The sequence below is a fragment of the Pholis gunnellus genome (genome assembly GCF_910591455.1).
Source record: "Pholis gunnellus genome assembly, chromosome: 22".
Taxonomy (NCBI): domain Eukaryota; kingdom Metazoa; phylum Chordata; class Actinopteri; order Perciformes; family Pholidae; genus Pholis; species Pholis gunnellus.
Window position 1 is genome coordinate 14,551,612 of NC_136549.1, and position 12,136 is coordinate 14,563,747.

Consider the following 12,136-nt stretch of genomic DNA (forward strand, 5'->3'; position numbering starts at 1 on the left):
AGGGTTCTCTGAAGTATGTCGGACGAGCTTTGCTGCAGGTTGGAACTGGTTTACCTGGGGTCGTACGGAGAATTCCTCAGGAGAGTGAACCTGCTGCCACGTATGTGATCTGCGCTGACTCGACAGCGAGGCTGTGGACACAGACTTGACCTTGCACTAAAAGCACATTTGATGTACGTATGTCCCACCAAACCGTTTCACCTGATGCACTTATTCCATCCAAATGAGCGGTTTGATTTCACACCAAAGGCTGCCATGTTTTATCGCTTCCTTTCTGCTCACAGCGCAAAGGAACCTGCCAGGTGCCTCAACAGATTACTGCCCACCGCTTGCTCTTCCAAGCCGTGCATAGTATCGAGCCGCTGTGAAATGTTTGCGGGATGACTTCAGCTTGTTTTTTTTGTTTCCCACCCCGTGGCACAGAGTGTCTGTCTTCTACCTAAGCCAGGTCTTCTTGAAGCCGTCCCGCTGTTGTTTGCTCGGCGGCATTCACATGTCTCACGCTGAGTGTTTTTTTTTTGTTGTTGTTGTTTTTTATGAGCTGTTGTTGAAGTGAAAACACCTGGACCCAGAGACCGTGAATTCCTCATTGTCTTTACGGAGCAGCGAGCGCAATTAAGGCAGAGAGCGCATGTCCATTTGTTTGTCTGTGGAAGGGTGAGGTTACATTCTTTCCATTCATCCTCAAAATGGCTGCATCTTCAGCGGACGGAATGAGGGATAGAGGTGAACACAATCTACACTCTGTGTTATTGTTCAGCCAGGAGATGCGGAACATGATATCCTTACATTCTCAGTTATTACACGTTATTCATCCATCGTTGCTTCCGCCTGTCACAGAATAGCTTACTGTGTTTCTGAAAAACCCGACATGAGATGATTACTCTGCTTATTTGATAGTGCTAATAAATCTCGCATACATCGCCAGTAACCATACCATCGTACCGATACATGATCTAATATCCGCTTCTAGGCCTTGCTAACACATTGCTGTATAGTCTAAGGCGCTTCCTTTATGCTTAATTGGCATCGATTCTTGTTAGCGCTGATCCATGTGTGGCCATGAGGTTGAGTGAACCCGCTCTTTGCTGTGGAGCTAGCCCATTAGTGTGCCGGTGAATAAAGTGCATGCAAGTGGTGCTCGTCCTGCAGATAAACCGCAGTGTCAGTAAATGGGCCCGGGACCACGGCGGTCTGAGTACTCGTGATTCAAATGGACTCGCGTAAGCAGCATGGCCTCTGTTAGCTAGATGTTGTTGTTGTGTTTCAATCAGTAGATCTGTTTTTCTAATTTGAATAATCCTAAATGCTTTCAAACCTTGTTGCACTCACACATGTTCCTCAGTGGGCAATAAAAAGATTCAATTGACGAGGTGAGAGTAGGCTTTCACTGACATCAATGTTCCTGCTGGTGCATTACTAAATGGAATATATATATGATAAATTCTCTTAAACATTTTTAACATTCTTCTCCTTTAGTTAGTCTGGAAGTAGTGATATAATACATAGTAGTGAATAATGCTTTTGTTCATCAAAGAGGGCTAACGAAACTCATACATTTTTAATATTAAGATGTATTCCAAAATATGAGACGCTGAAATTCACGAGTGTCCTGAAACTGAATTTTATCGCCATGTTTTATAGAGCATAAATGTCAGGTCACTGAGTCCTATCACGCTGAGATGTTAATTGACTGTTAGATGAATAATTAATGAACCACAACCAGTCCTGCTAAGACACGGCTACCGTCCTCAGCGTCTGGGCCTCTGGCTGTTTTAGAGATCATGTTAAATCCTCGTCCACTGTGCAGGAAGCTCACTCTATGATCAACTGATGACAGATTAATCATAGTTTTATGTTTGCTATCCATCTAGAGTATGAGAGGGGTATTGCTCGTCTGGTGGTGATGGTGGGGGGGGGTCAGGGTGTTGGAGATTTCAGGCCAGAGAGGAACAGGAAGTGGCTGTTTATTTTTCTCATTTCCTCTTTGAGGCTCCACTAGTGAGCCTGCTTCTTCCACTCCCTCTGCTTTTATGTCTGACACCAGCCTCGCATAGACTCATGTTGTCACACACAAAGCATACAGCCGTATGCACTGATAATCTACCTAAAGCCAGCCAAACAAAGATGTATTCTGATCATAGTTGGAAGTCTTTTTTTTGGGGGCTGCACAACATATGAAAAGCAAGTATTATTCTGCATTGTCAAAGTGCAACATTTCCAAATCGAATGATCACGTACAGGTTTTATTGTTCCATTTGTTTACATACGAGGAGGGTATTGTCCTTAAAGTGTAGATCACACTGTATTTATCTTATTTCAGTCCGCTCAAAGCAGCAGAAATGGTCTTGGACACTGTGGACCGTTCTCAATGCCTCTTTAGTAGACCCACTGTCAGTGACTGTCCTCCGCATAGTAGCCTCCACATAACGCTTCTATTATATGGAAATATTCTGCCATCTCTCCGTGGCTCCCCGACCTCGGTGCCCCCTCTCTCGCCTTTGGACCCCTCACATGGAAACTAATTTGGCTCTCTCAAGTGGGGCTATTGTTTTGGCTGCTGAGCGAAAGCCCAAGTGAAACATACAGTTACAATCTTGCCGGCATTTTTTTTTTTTTCTTTTTTCCTCCCCCTTCCTCAATCCTGGTCTTCTTTTTCCATGGGAATCCCAGGGCCTTATATGGTCGTCCTCAGTAGCAGAGGCTGTGTGTGTGTGTAGTCTGGTTACAGCTCCCAACAGGGCTCATCTAGCGGAGGGACCCAGCTGGTCGCCCTGCAGCGCTCTAACCCCCCCTCGTACCCTCTGGCCTCATGAACCCTACCAAAAGCACAGGAGCTGTGAGCTCTTTGTCTCCAGCGTAAACACACACAGATGTACACCTTTCAGCATGAACATTCACACTAAAGTCTCACAGTTTATAGATTTTACAGGTTGTTCCATTGCCAATAGCATGTTGACTTTTCTCACCACATCTTTCATTGTCTGGGCTGATTTTTGTCTAACGCGCACATGCAAACGCAGCCGCGTAACGCACTCATACTTACATGCAGGCGGTAAGAAGGAATTCCTTTTGTGGAAGTGGCTGCGCGCCTCTGAGCCGATGACGTAGCCCAGCGAGGAGTGGCCAGAGCGCTGATGCCTGAAGAGCCCCAAGGCTAGGAGTATTACTTATCTGGGAATTTCTCCACTGGTATGCTCGTCCAGGGCCGTGTTGCTTACTAGGTTTGGGGGGCTGCAGTTAGACGGTGTACTACTATAGAGAGACGGAGAGAGGCCAGCTCTGAGCGCCAGAGGAGGCTGCTTTGTTGTCAACACTGTTGCTCTTTTTTGAGGAAAAGTAAAAAACAAGTTCTGTGGAACTAAGCTTTATTGCGGAAGCCCTCAGCGAACAAGCCTCTCCATTTTGTACATGTTTGAGTAACCTTATACCACAATACCCAGATCATGTTTTGGCTTTACTGACTATCATCCATCTCACTACAGACGTGTTACTGAGAGTGACGGTATTCAATGACTGAGCGCCACGAACGAAATTCCATTCACCACCATCGGCAAATAAAGGCTGGATAGCATCAGGGAACATGGGGGGTGAAAAGGTTTGTCAGTCGAGGGTGATATAGTGGCCGTGCACCGTCGTCATTAAATAGTAGAATATCTGCACAATGGGCTTAGCTGTTTCACTCTCGGCAGTAAAAACAATGCAGGAGCCACAAGCGGAGCTTTCCTGCAGCTCGAGTTGGCCATCTGAGGGTGCTACTAAAGGAAGTCAAGGAGGGGAGGGGTCTTCAAGTGTCTCCTTGATGTGAAGTGCTGCTAAATTAAGCTCGGAGCTCTCCGCCCGATGGCCCAGGAGATAATAAATCTACTCTTTTGTACACACACACAGTAGCTTTACCCCTTCACTATATCATGAAGAAGTCTGTCTTTTTAAAGTGTTTACTTGTCTAAGTAACTTTTTCTAGATCTTATTCAATAAAATATGTAAATTTGGTTTTAAAGAAGTCATGTAGTCTCTGCCTTTCTGTGGCAATAATGTAAATGTTCTAGCCATCACATCTGCAGAAACAACGTGAGTAACCAACACATTTGATACCGTTTTGGCTGATATTTATGTTAACTACACTGTGTTTTTATTGGTTTAAATCGGAGATTATAAGTCGCAGTGGCACCCGCATAGTCGCACCAGAAATCTCTGCTTTTTGTTGCCAGAGAAGGTCATGAGAATCGCTCCAGTAACAGCTAGAAGTCATGTTTAAAAACAAAGATGGCACCTCGAGATGCTCCTTTCAACAGTGGCTTTTTTGATGTTTCCTCACAGTGGTTTGCTGTTTGCGCTGCCTTCAGGGGCCATCCGAGCAACCCCTGTGTGCTTTAAAATGAAGCCTTTTCTCTATTTATTTATGTTTCTTACAAAAGCCTGACGAGGCCTGAACCCATGTTCTCTTTTTTGGGCTTTGTTGTCGTGGCAACAGACTGGCCTCCTTTCTTAAGTGCACGTCATGGGTGCATTTTTTTTTTTTTGGCTTAGCCCATCTTCTTTGCGGCGCTAGCAGGGAGTCGGGCTTGAGTTCTGTACATATTATTTCAGGATTAGACCGGTGCATATGATGGACACTGTATTGTTTCTGTCCTAATCTTCTCAGTTTTTATCCCCACTGGCTCCAAAAAGGTTTATTAAGTTCATCTCTTGATGGTTTATATATTCGTCCCCGGTTAACTGATGAGCGTGAAGCTTTATTTACCGTTTTGTCTCAGGAACTTGTTGCCCGAGTGCAGCTCTACTCGTTTGAAGCTTTTTGTTTCAAAACAAGTCAACATGAGAAACGCTGTCGAGTTATTTGCATTTATGACTACTGTTGAAATGCAAAGGTGAGGCCTGATTGCATGTTGATGTACAGTATGTATGAACAGCATGTGTCATGTTTCCTTGATGTGCTTTACATTAACTCTATCTGGCTGGTGCCACCGGAGGCCTTTTGTCTTTTGACTGTCCAGTGACGTCTGGCTGATGTTTATCTTGTCGTGCTCCTCCCCTCAGCACTACACCAGCTCACAAACACAGAAGACGCATTTCGTGATTGAGAGTCCATGTTTTGGAGAAGAACATGGTAGGAGCAGTTCTGTATCGTGAAATGCGACGCTAAGCAGTCCGTCGCACTCTCACGGATCAAATCGTCTCCGTGGAAGCTTTGCAGAAGATCCTGCTACACTGTACAGAGCCTGTGATGTTGTGTTTCTGCTTTACAGCGCTGAATCAAAGTGAATCAAACTATGAAGTCTGTTACATGTGACACTTCTCTCTCAAGCCTCAAGGAAAATGTTTTAACGATGACCTCTTTATTTCACAATGTACATTAAACTCTATTAATCAATCTATAGGACCTTCATGTGTACATTGATTAGGTTAGTAGTGGATTTTTTGTAAACTTCCCAGAAGCCCCAGCTTCCATTAGGGAGGTCATTTTTATCAGAAAGGGCTTCAAGGACTCATCCTGTCCTGGCTGGCAAACTGACAGCACACATCAGGAGATCACTAACACTCTGCAGCCACATGGTGGTTAGCAAGTCACTACTTCTGTCTCTTTGTCAATGCAGCTACCGTGGTGTTCTCAGGTCTACTATATGTGTAACTTTGTGACTCTTAAGCATGAATTAAAATCATCCGTGCACATGTGAAGCAGCCATTGGTGTCGTAAGAATAAGAATCAACCCAAATTGTTTTCAGAATGATGAAGTGATGACGTGGACGTAAACTGCAACTTGACGGTAACTCTAGCTCACGCCGCGCAGTGCCGTCCGTCTTATTGCCGTCATGCTTTACTCTCTTCTCGCGCTCTCACGCACACTGGCCAAACGGGTTTAAATGGCAACATGTCTGCTCGAGCAGTGAGTCACAACATGTCTGAATGTTTCTCTGCGAGCGCAGCTCCTACATGCTGTTTGTGATTGTGTGAGACGCAGGATTAAGTCCACGATGTTTCTTAACATAGCTTAAATTAGTAGTCAGATCCCCCTCCGCTACTCCGCCTGCTGCCCGATATCTAGCATTTTGTCTGTGTAGATGTGTATATATGAACCATGGAGGTGAGTGTGGGGTTGTAAAAGCCTCTGCTGCCTCCTTACATCACCTGTCAGCCACACACACAATCGCAGCCATTAAGGGATTACCTTTGTTGGGCTCCTGATAGCTGCTGGGAGGAGCCAGGCTGGTGACGCACTGCAGAGGGGAGGTCACAGCCAACGCTGCTGCGTTCGCCTTAAGGGGCTTGTTTCCATTCCTGGAGAAGGAGAAGACTTTGAAGAGATAATAAGTGTGTGGGGAATGACTGAGGGGGAGGATTTAGATGAGGACATGGAGGACAGGTTTCAGATGAGGCGCCGAAAGCTGTAGCAATCCATGTTTTTAAGGAAAAGTCGGTTTAAATGTAAAAGGGGCGGACTGATTGAACGCTATATGTTGCCCTGCATCACCTGATACATGTATCGTTATTTCACATCTCAAAAGGAAGTAGAATGAAATATAATGAATATCTGGAAGGTCAGACTTGGCATGAATGTGACCGTGAAAAATAACCATCATATCGAGTTAAACCGATACGATGTGCTGGCCGATCCTGTTCAGAAGTCTTGGCTGTCCCGGTACTAGATTTGAACCACCGGTCTGCCTTTGCTGACATTCCCAAAGTGTGGACTTGGATGGGGACCACAAGCTGCCATGTGTTGGCACAGGGCAGCCGCATCATTTGCACTTGATGGTGACGTCCGCCTAACACACTCACAAAGGGTGACATTTCACCAGCGGTGAGAGCTGCTGACTGCAGCACTTTCAAAACAATATGTTGCGTTGCTGTCTTCCTTCTCGCATTTAAAGTCGGATGAACACGGTCTGTTAACAAGTTCATCTGCACCTGGATGAACTCTGTGCCTGAGCTCCCACACACACACACACACACTGTCAGATAAGCTCAGTGAGGCCTTTTGCAGGCGCTCCTCAGCTCTGGCCATGTACGGCGCTCTAAACGGCCCAAATTTGGACAAGGATTCCAGCCAGAAAGTCGTGTGCCCCGAACGTGAGGCCGCTGTGTGTTCATGTGTATCTAGCAACCCCAGGGGAGAGAGCGAGACAGTCCAGGCACAGTGTTCTAGTGATGATGGGGTGGCAACGTTTGGTTTTGATATCGCTTACCTGTTGGTCATTTAGGGACAGCTATTTGAGAATACAGATGGTTTTCCTCTTCAAAACTCTCGACCAAATGTAGCTCTGTGTGCGTCTAATACAAATAAAACACTGATCTTACAAAAAGGTTCATTTGTCTACACTGAAACAGTCGAGCGTTGATTAAATGCACCAACAGAAACACAAAGTACTCCCACCGCCGGTGCAAATTCTGTTTCATAATGTCAGTAAAATCACAACATCTCCCACTTCATTCGTCAGAGAATCTTAAAATAGATCCCTCCCACTGGCAGCTGCTATTTATTTCCGTGGGCATCACTGTGTCATCAGTCGTATACGGTGTGGTTTGCTGCACAGAAAGTGGTTTGACGACATTATTGCTGGTGTGAAGAACATTAGACACGGTGCATGCTAAGCGCCCACTTGTCTTCTTGTCCCCTTCGGTGACACTTTGGCGTGACATGTTTGTGGGTAGTCTGCTAGCTTTCAATCCAGTGTGTCGACTTCCTTTTTGAATGTCCGATGTTATTTACATTAAGGGAAATCTGAGATCTGTAGCGTGTCGCCAGCACCAGCGACTGGCAGAGCTCCTCATGAGGACAAACTCTGGGGGCAAGATGTCAAATAAAGCCTTTTTTTTTACATTTGCACACCCACAGATGTGGAATAACTTAAGTGCTTCATCAGCTGCTCGGTGTACGAGAAGAGAAGCCCGACGTGTTTGGTTATTTCAGACGCTTTTTGATTTATCACACGTAAGAAACTATTCGGCTAATCTGCAAAGCTCAGCGCTAAACTAAAAGCAGTTTTTTGAAAGTGTTTTTAAAATTGAAATCGCTTACCTTTTTTTGCACACTGCACCTCAACGGCTCCATCAGCAGTACTACGTTGTGTGGGATTTCAAGCACCCCTGCTATGTGCAGGCATTTTTGGGAGAACGCTCCGGCTGCCAAAAATTCCTCAACAATTGTGGACGCACGAGGCAATCTATCAGACAATGCAAGCTGCTAACTATAGCACTGACATAAACTCATATGCATGTGTGTACACACACACACACAGGGCAGGTCACGCTCCTTGCTGCTTGCATTGGCCTTACTCCTCTCCTCTCTTATTTCCTTCTCTCAGGCATGCATAGACGACAATGTTGACATGGTGACTTTCCTGGTGGAGCATGGAGCCGGCATCAACCAGCCGGACAATGAGGGCTGGATCCCCCTACACGCTGCAGCCTCCTGCGGATACCTGGACATAGCGGAGTGAGTATTGAGAGGTTTAACAACCCAGGTCAATCAGTTTGTAAGAAGCAGCAGTATCTGTTTCTGCAAACTCATCCTTACATCCTGTTTTTGTATCTTGTTTATTCTCAGAAAGCTTGTAAACCTTTTTAAGTTCAGACTGTGTGAAAATAACTGAGAGGTAAAGGTTTATCTGGTGCCATACATGGTCATGTGTATGACCCCCCCCCCCCCCCGTTAGTGACCTCTGTCTTTATATTGGTGCTAGCAAGAGTGATCGTCTACTCAGTCCGGCCTTGCGCGGCGCTATAATCCTATTTGCTTTAGCTCAATAAAATGGGATTTGTGTCCGTGATAAATTGATGGTCCCACAGCAGCATACCTAACTGGTTTTGCCATTTGTCGTAATGAAATTACCATTTTTTAAAATTTATTTCATGGCGCATGTCGACTGTTTTTTAAACGCTCATGGTCATTTCAGCCAGCGTACCCAGAATCGGCATGTCAGAAGCCATCATGGTCGGTCACACACTGTTCTCGTCACATTTGTGACAGGAGCAGCAGCAGCTCATTTTGAGGCTCAGACGCACTTTGTTAGAGTTATGTAATCAAATATGGAGACCATCGGGCCACCGTATCTGGAACGGAGCTCTATAGAGTTGCACTGTAGTATTTTCTTGCTCCTGGTCCTTCGTCGGGTAAGACGGCTGCTCGTAGGGCACCGAACACAACACACAGATGTTATCAGAGGATCTTTGAACAGGCTGAAGGAGCTCAGTCGTCCTCATTGTTCAGCATGTTGGGAGTGTGCTGTGACCTGCTTTACTTCTATGTTACATTACAGGAACCGGGCTACAGATTTATTCCCACTATTATTCATCTTTCTTTACCAAAGTGCAACTGGATGTAAGAAGATAAACTTTATCGTAGTAAAGCAAATTTCTGCATGGTGTTTACGTTTTAATGCCTTTCACAGAATGTAGATATTTTAGTGTTGTTAACTTGTCAAACCCTGCAAGTTTGTGTGCAGCAGGCCTCTTGAACATAGCGCAACACTGGGCTAGTATTACAGAAAACAAGACGTTTCTTGTTGTCGCATAATGAATGAAAAGGTCAAGTGGTCGGCCCGATACGGGTGACTAATGGAGAAATCATGTCGTAGAGGGAAAACTCAGCAACGAGATGTGGGTGGTGAGCTCCCAGCAGCTCCCAGCATCCTCGTTCACAGTAACGGGAACTCCGGACTATTAAGCACTCGGTGTCACCACAGCCATCTAATGCTAGGGTTGCTTAAGAATCCCACAGTGGGGCTACACACCACACAGCCATCAATCCAAGTAGAGTTCACCCAAAATAGGCAGAATAGAAAGTCCAATCAAGGAGATGTAAAGTTAAGTCATAAGCACTGCGCCCGTTTCAAGTGGTGTCTAATGACAAGGGCCCGAGTCTCACCGCTGCTTTAACTAGAAGCAGCTCAAGTCAAGATGTTAGAAGTCTGGAATCTCTGCTGGGGGGCAGACAAAGATATAAAGGGTTAAATCACAGTGTTAAATGTGTGTTTTGGTTTGTCTGCTGTTATTTAAAGGGTTTAATGGTTCAACTCCTGGTCTGTGAATGGCCATGCAGACACAGACTTGTGATAATTAAACTAAATCATCTTCATCTAAAAGGGAAACCTTTTACCTTTTTTCTGGATTTGTGCCACTCGTGGTTCAGTCTCCCTCTTCTGTGTTTGCACAGCCTGAAGAAGACCCTGTTCAATTTCAGGCATTAGCATCTTACTTATTTGAACAGTGTGCGGCGCGCCGGTAAAACACTTTCCTCCATTTGGATATTTGTTCCCAAACACAACATCACACAGCTCCTGTCCTTCAACTGTTTCCTCAGCAGTTGAAGGAATTGACAGTTGCCTCTACCTCCTCCTTTCCTCTTCACCCTGTCGGAGGCGAGAGTAACTCCAGACTTTGGACACATTTAGAATGACGTTTATCCAAATACCTAAAGTGTGTGTGTTGTTGTTGCAGGTATCTCATCAGCCAGGGTGCCAGTGTAGGAGTTGTGAACAGTGAAGGAGAGACACCTCTGGACATCGCTGAAGAGGAGGCGATGGAGGAGCTCCTTCAGAATGAGATCAACAGACAAGGTACCGTATTAAAGACGTCGTCGACCCCTAAACCTCCGGGTCGCCCTTCCCTCCCAGCGCAGAAATGCTTCCATGAGAAAGAATGTAAATGTCAGCATACATAGCTGGTCGGGGGCCCGATGTGTGTTTCATGCACGTACGAGTATGTTGTCAAATAGAATCGGAGTTCTCACCTGCTGCTATTTTTTTTCCCCCAATTGCTTGCTCGAATACAACTTACATAATCTAGAAAAAGCGTCCCAGCCGTGTTTTCAGCACTCATGTGATGATTCGAAACTGAGAAGTCTTTTCTGTTTTGGGCCGGGGGGCATTCTTGAGATGATGAAAGGCCCTCCCCTACGGAGAGAGGCCACGCTCAGACGTGTAAACTGGCCCCGGGCCAGAGGGGTGCTCCTCTGCTCACTAATAAAGGTCGGCTGGCTTATTACCCTTCTCCGTGGCACCATTTTAAAGCAATCTTTACGTCCTCTCTCTTTTAACACAGCATGCTGCATTTTATAACCTCGGTCCTCGATAGTTTACAGTAAGGTGTTAAATGCAACGTCTAAACCAGTCCTGTAAGCCCCATTTAGTAGCATATGATAGGCCTGTGCTGTGGGTCAGAAGATGCACAGGTAATACTCTATTATAGTCACACTGTTTTTACTGTATTGTGCATTAGTGTTTGCTGTCTAGTATCTCCGGTAACCTTTGAGAAACATGCTTTCTGTGAGCGGTGAGTCCCAGTGCTTTCAAAGCACACATGGCACCGGTGCTGCTTTGCATGTTGCGCTCCTTCTCCCTGTTACATAACGACGGCTAGACGTGCGCCCCGGCCCAACCTCGGCCAGCGGCGGCGGCGGCTGTCGGCTTTAATTTTCCGGAACGGAGGAGCTGCCCGGTTCTGGAGCGTCCGGCGCGCTCCCCCCTCCTCTTCAGATCCTCCCAGTAACTGGTGCAGAAAAAACAAATGTTCATAGACTTCTAATGTGTGCTTGTTGCTTCTAAACTGCTTTTGAGATACTAAAACACTGAGTGTATTTGCACTGCTCCTCCTGACCTCGGGGCAGCTGCAGACAATACACAGCTCAGTTCTCTCTGTGCGAGAGGTAGCAGAGGCGGCATTATGCAACTAGCTGTTGTGTAACGCTTCTGTATGATTGTAATGTGATTTTCTCCTCTCAAAGAGATACCAGTCATGAGGTTAAACTTGTTAGCGAGTGGCCATGGTTTCCCCCTTGGCAGAGACAACCTCTAGATCCCCTCCTTGACCCTGATTTAGGTAAAGTAGCTCCGGCAGTAGTTTTCCTCTTAGCGCAGAATAAAACAATTTGTTTTCTTTTGTTTATTCCTAAAAATCCAGTGTCTCTTCCTATATTTCATTATTTTACTGTAGGTTTATTGTCCGTAAGGTGAAGGAAGAGGCGAGTCCTTTTTTGGTCTGTTGGATTTTCTCTTTCTCGTCTCATGTGGAAGATGTGCTGTTCTCCTTGTAAAAACTCAACTTTGAACGGCTGCCAACGCTTCCACTCTTCTTGTTCTGTAGTTCTACTTAGAGGCCGTTAGGCTCCTGCTTTTTATAGACCCAGTGTGGGCT

General features: G+C 45.7%; 1 protein-coding gene across 5 annotated transcripts in view; it reads left to right on the forward strand.

Moving 5' to 3' along the window:
- Window positions 1-12,136, forward strand: part of ppp1r12a (protein phosphatase 1, regulatory subunit 12A) — a 37,565-nt gene that overhangs the window by 6,419 nt on the left and 19,010 nt on the right. For all 5 annotated transcript variants that reach the window (XM_079183828.1, XM_079183825.1, XM_079183829.1 and 2 more), the window contains exons 2-3: window positions 8,308-8,438; window positions 10,442-10,560. In XM_079183828.1, the coding sequence (XP_079039954.1) occupies window positions 8,308-8,438; window positions 10,442-10,560 (250 nt within the window). The remainder of the gene's footprint in view (window positions 1-8,307; window positions 8,439-10,441; window positions 10,561-12,136) is intronic.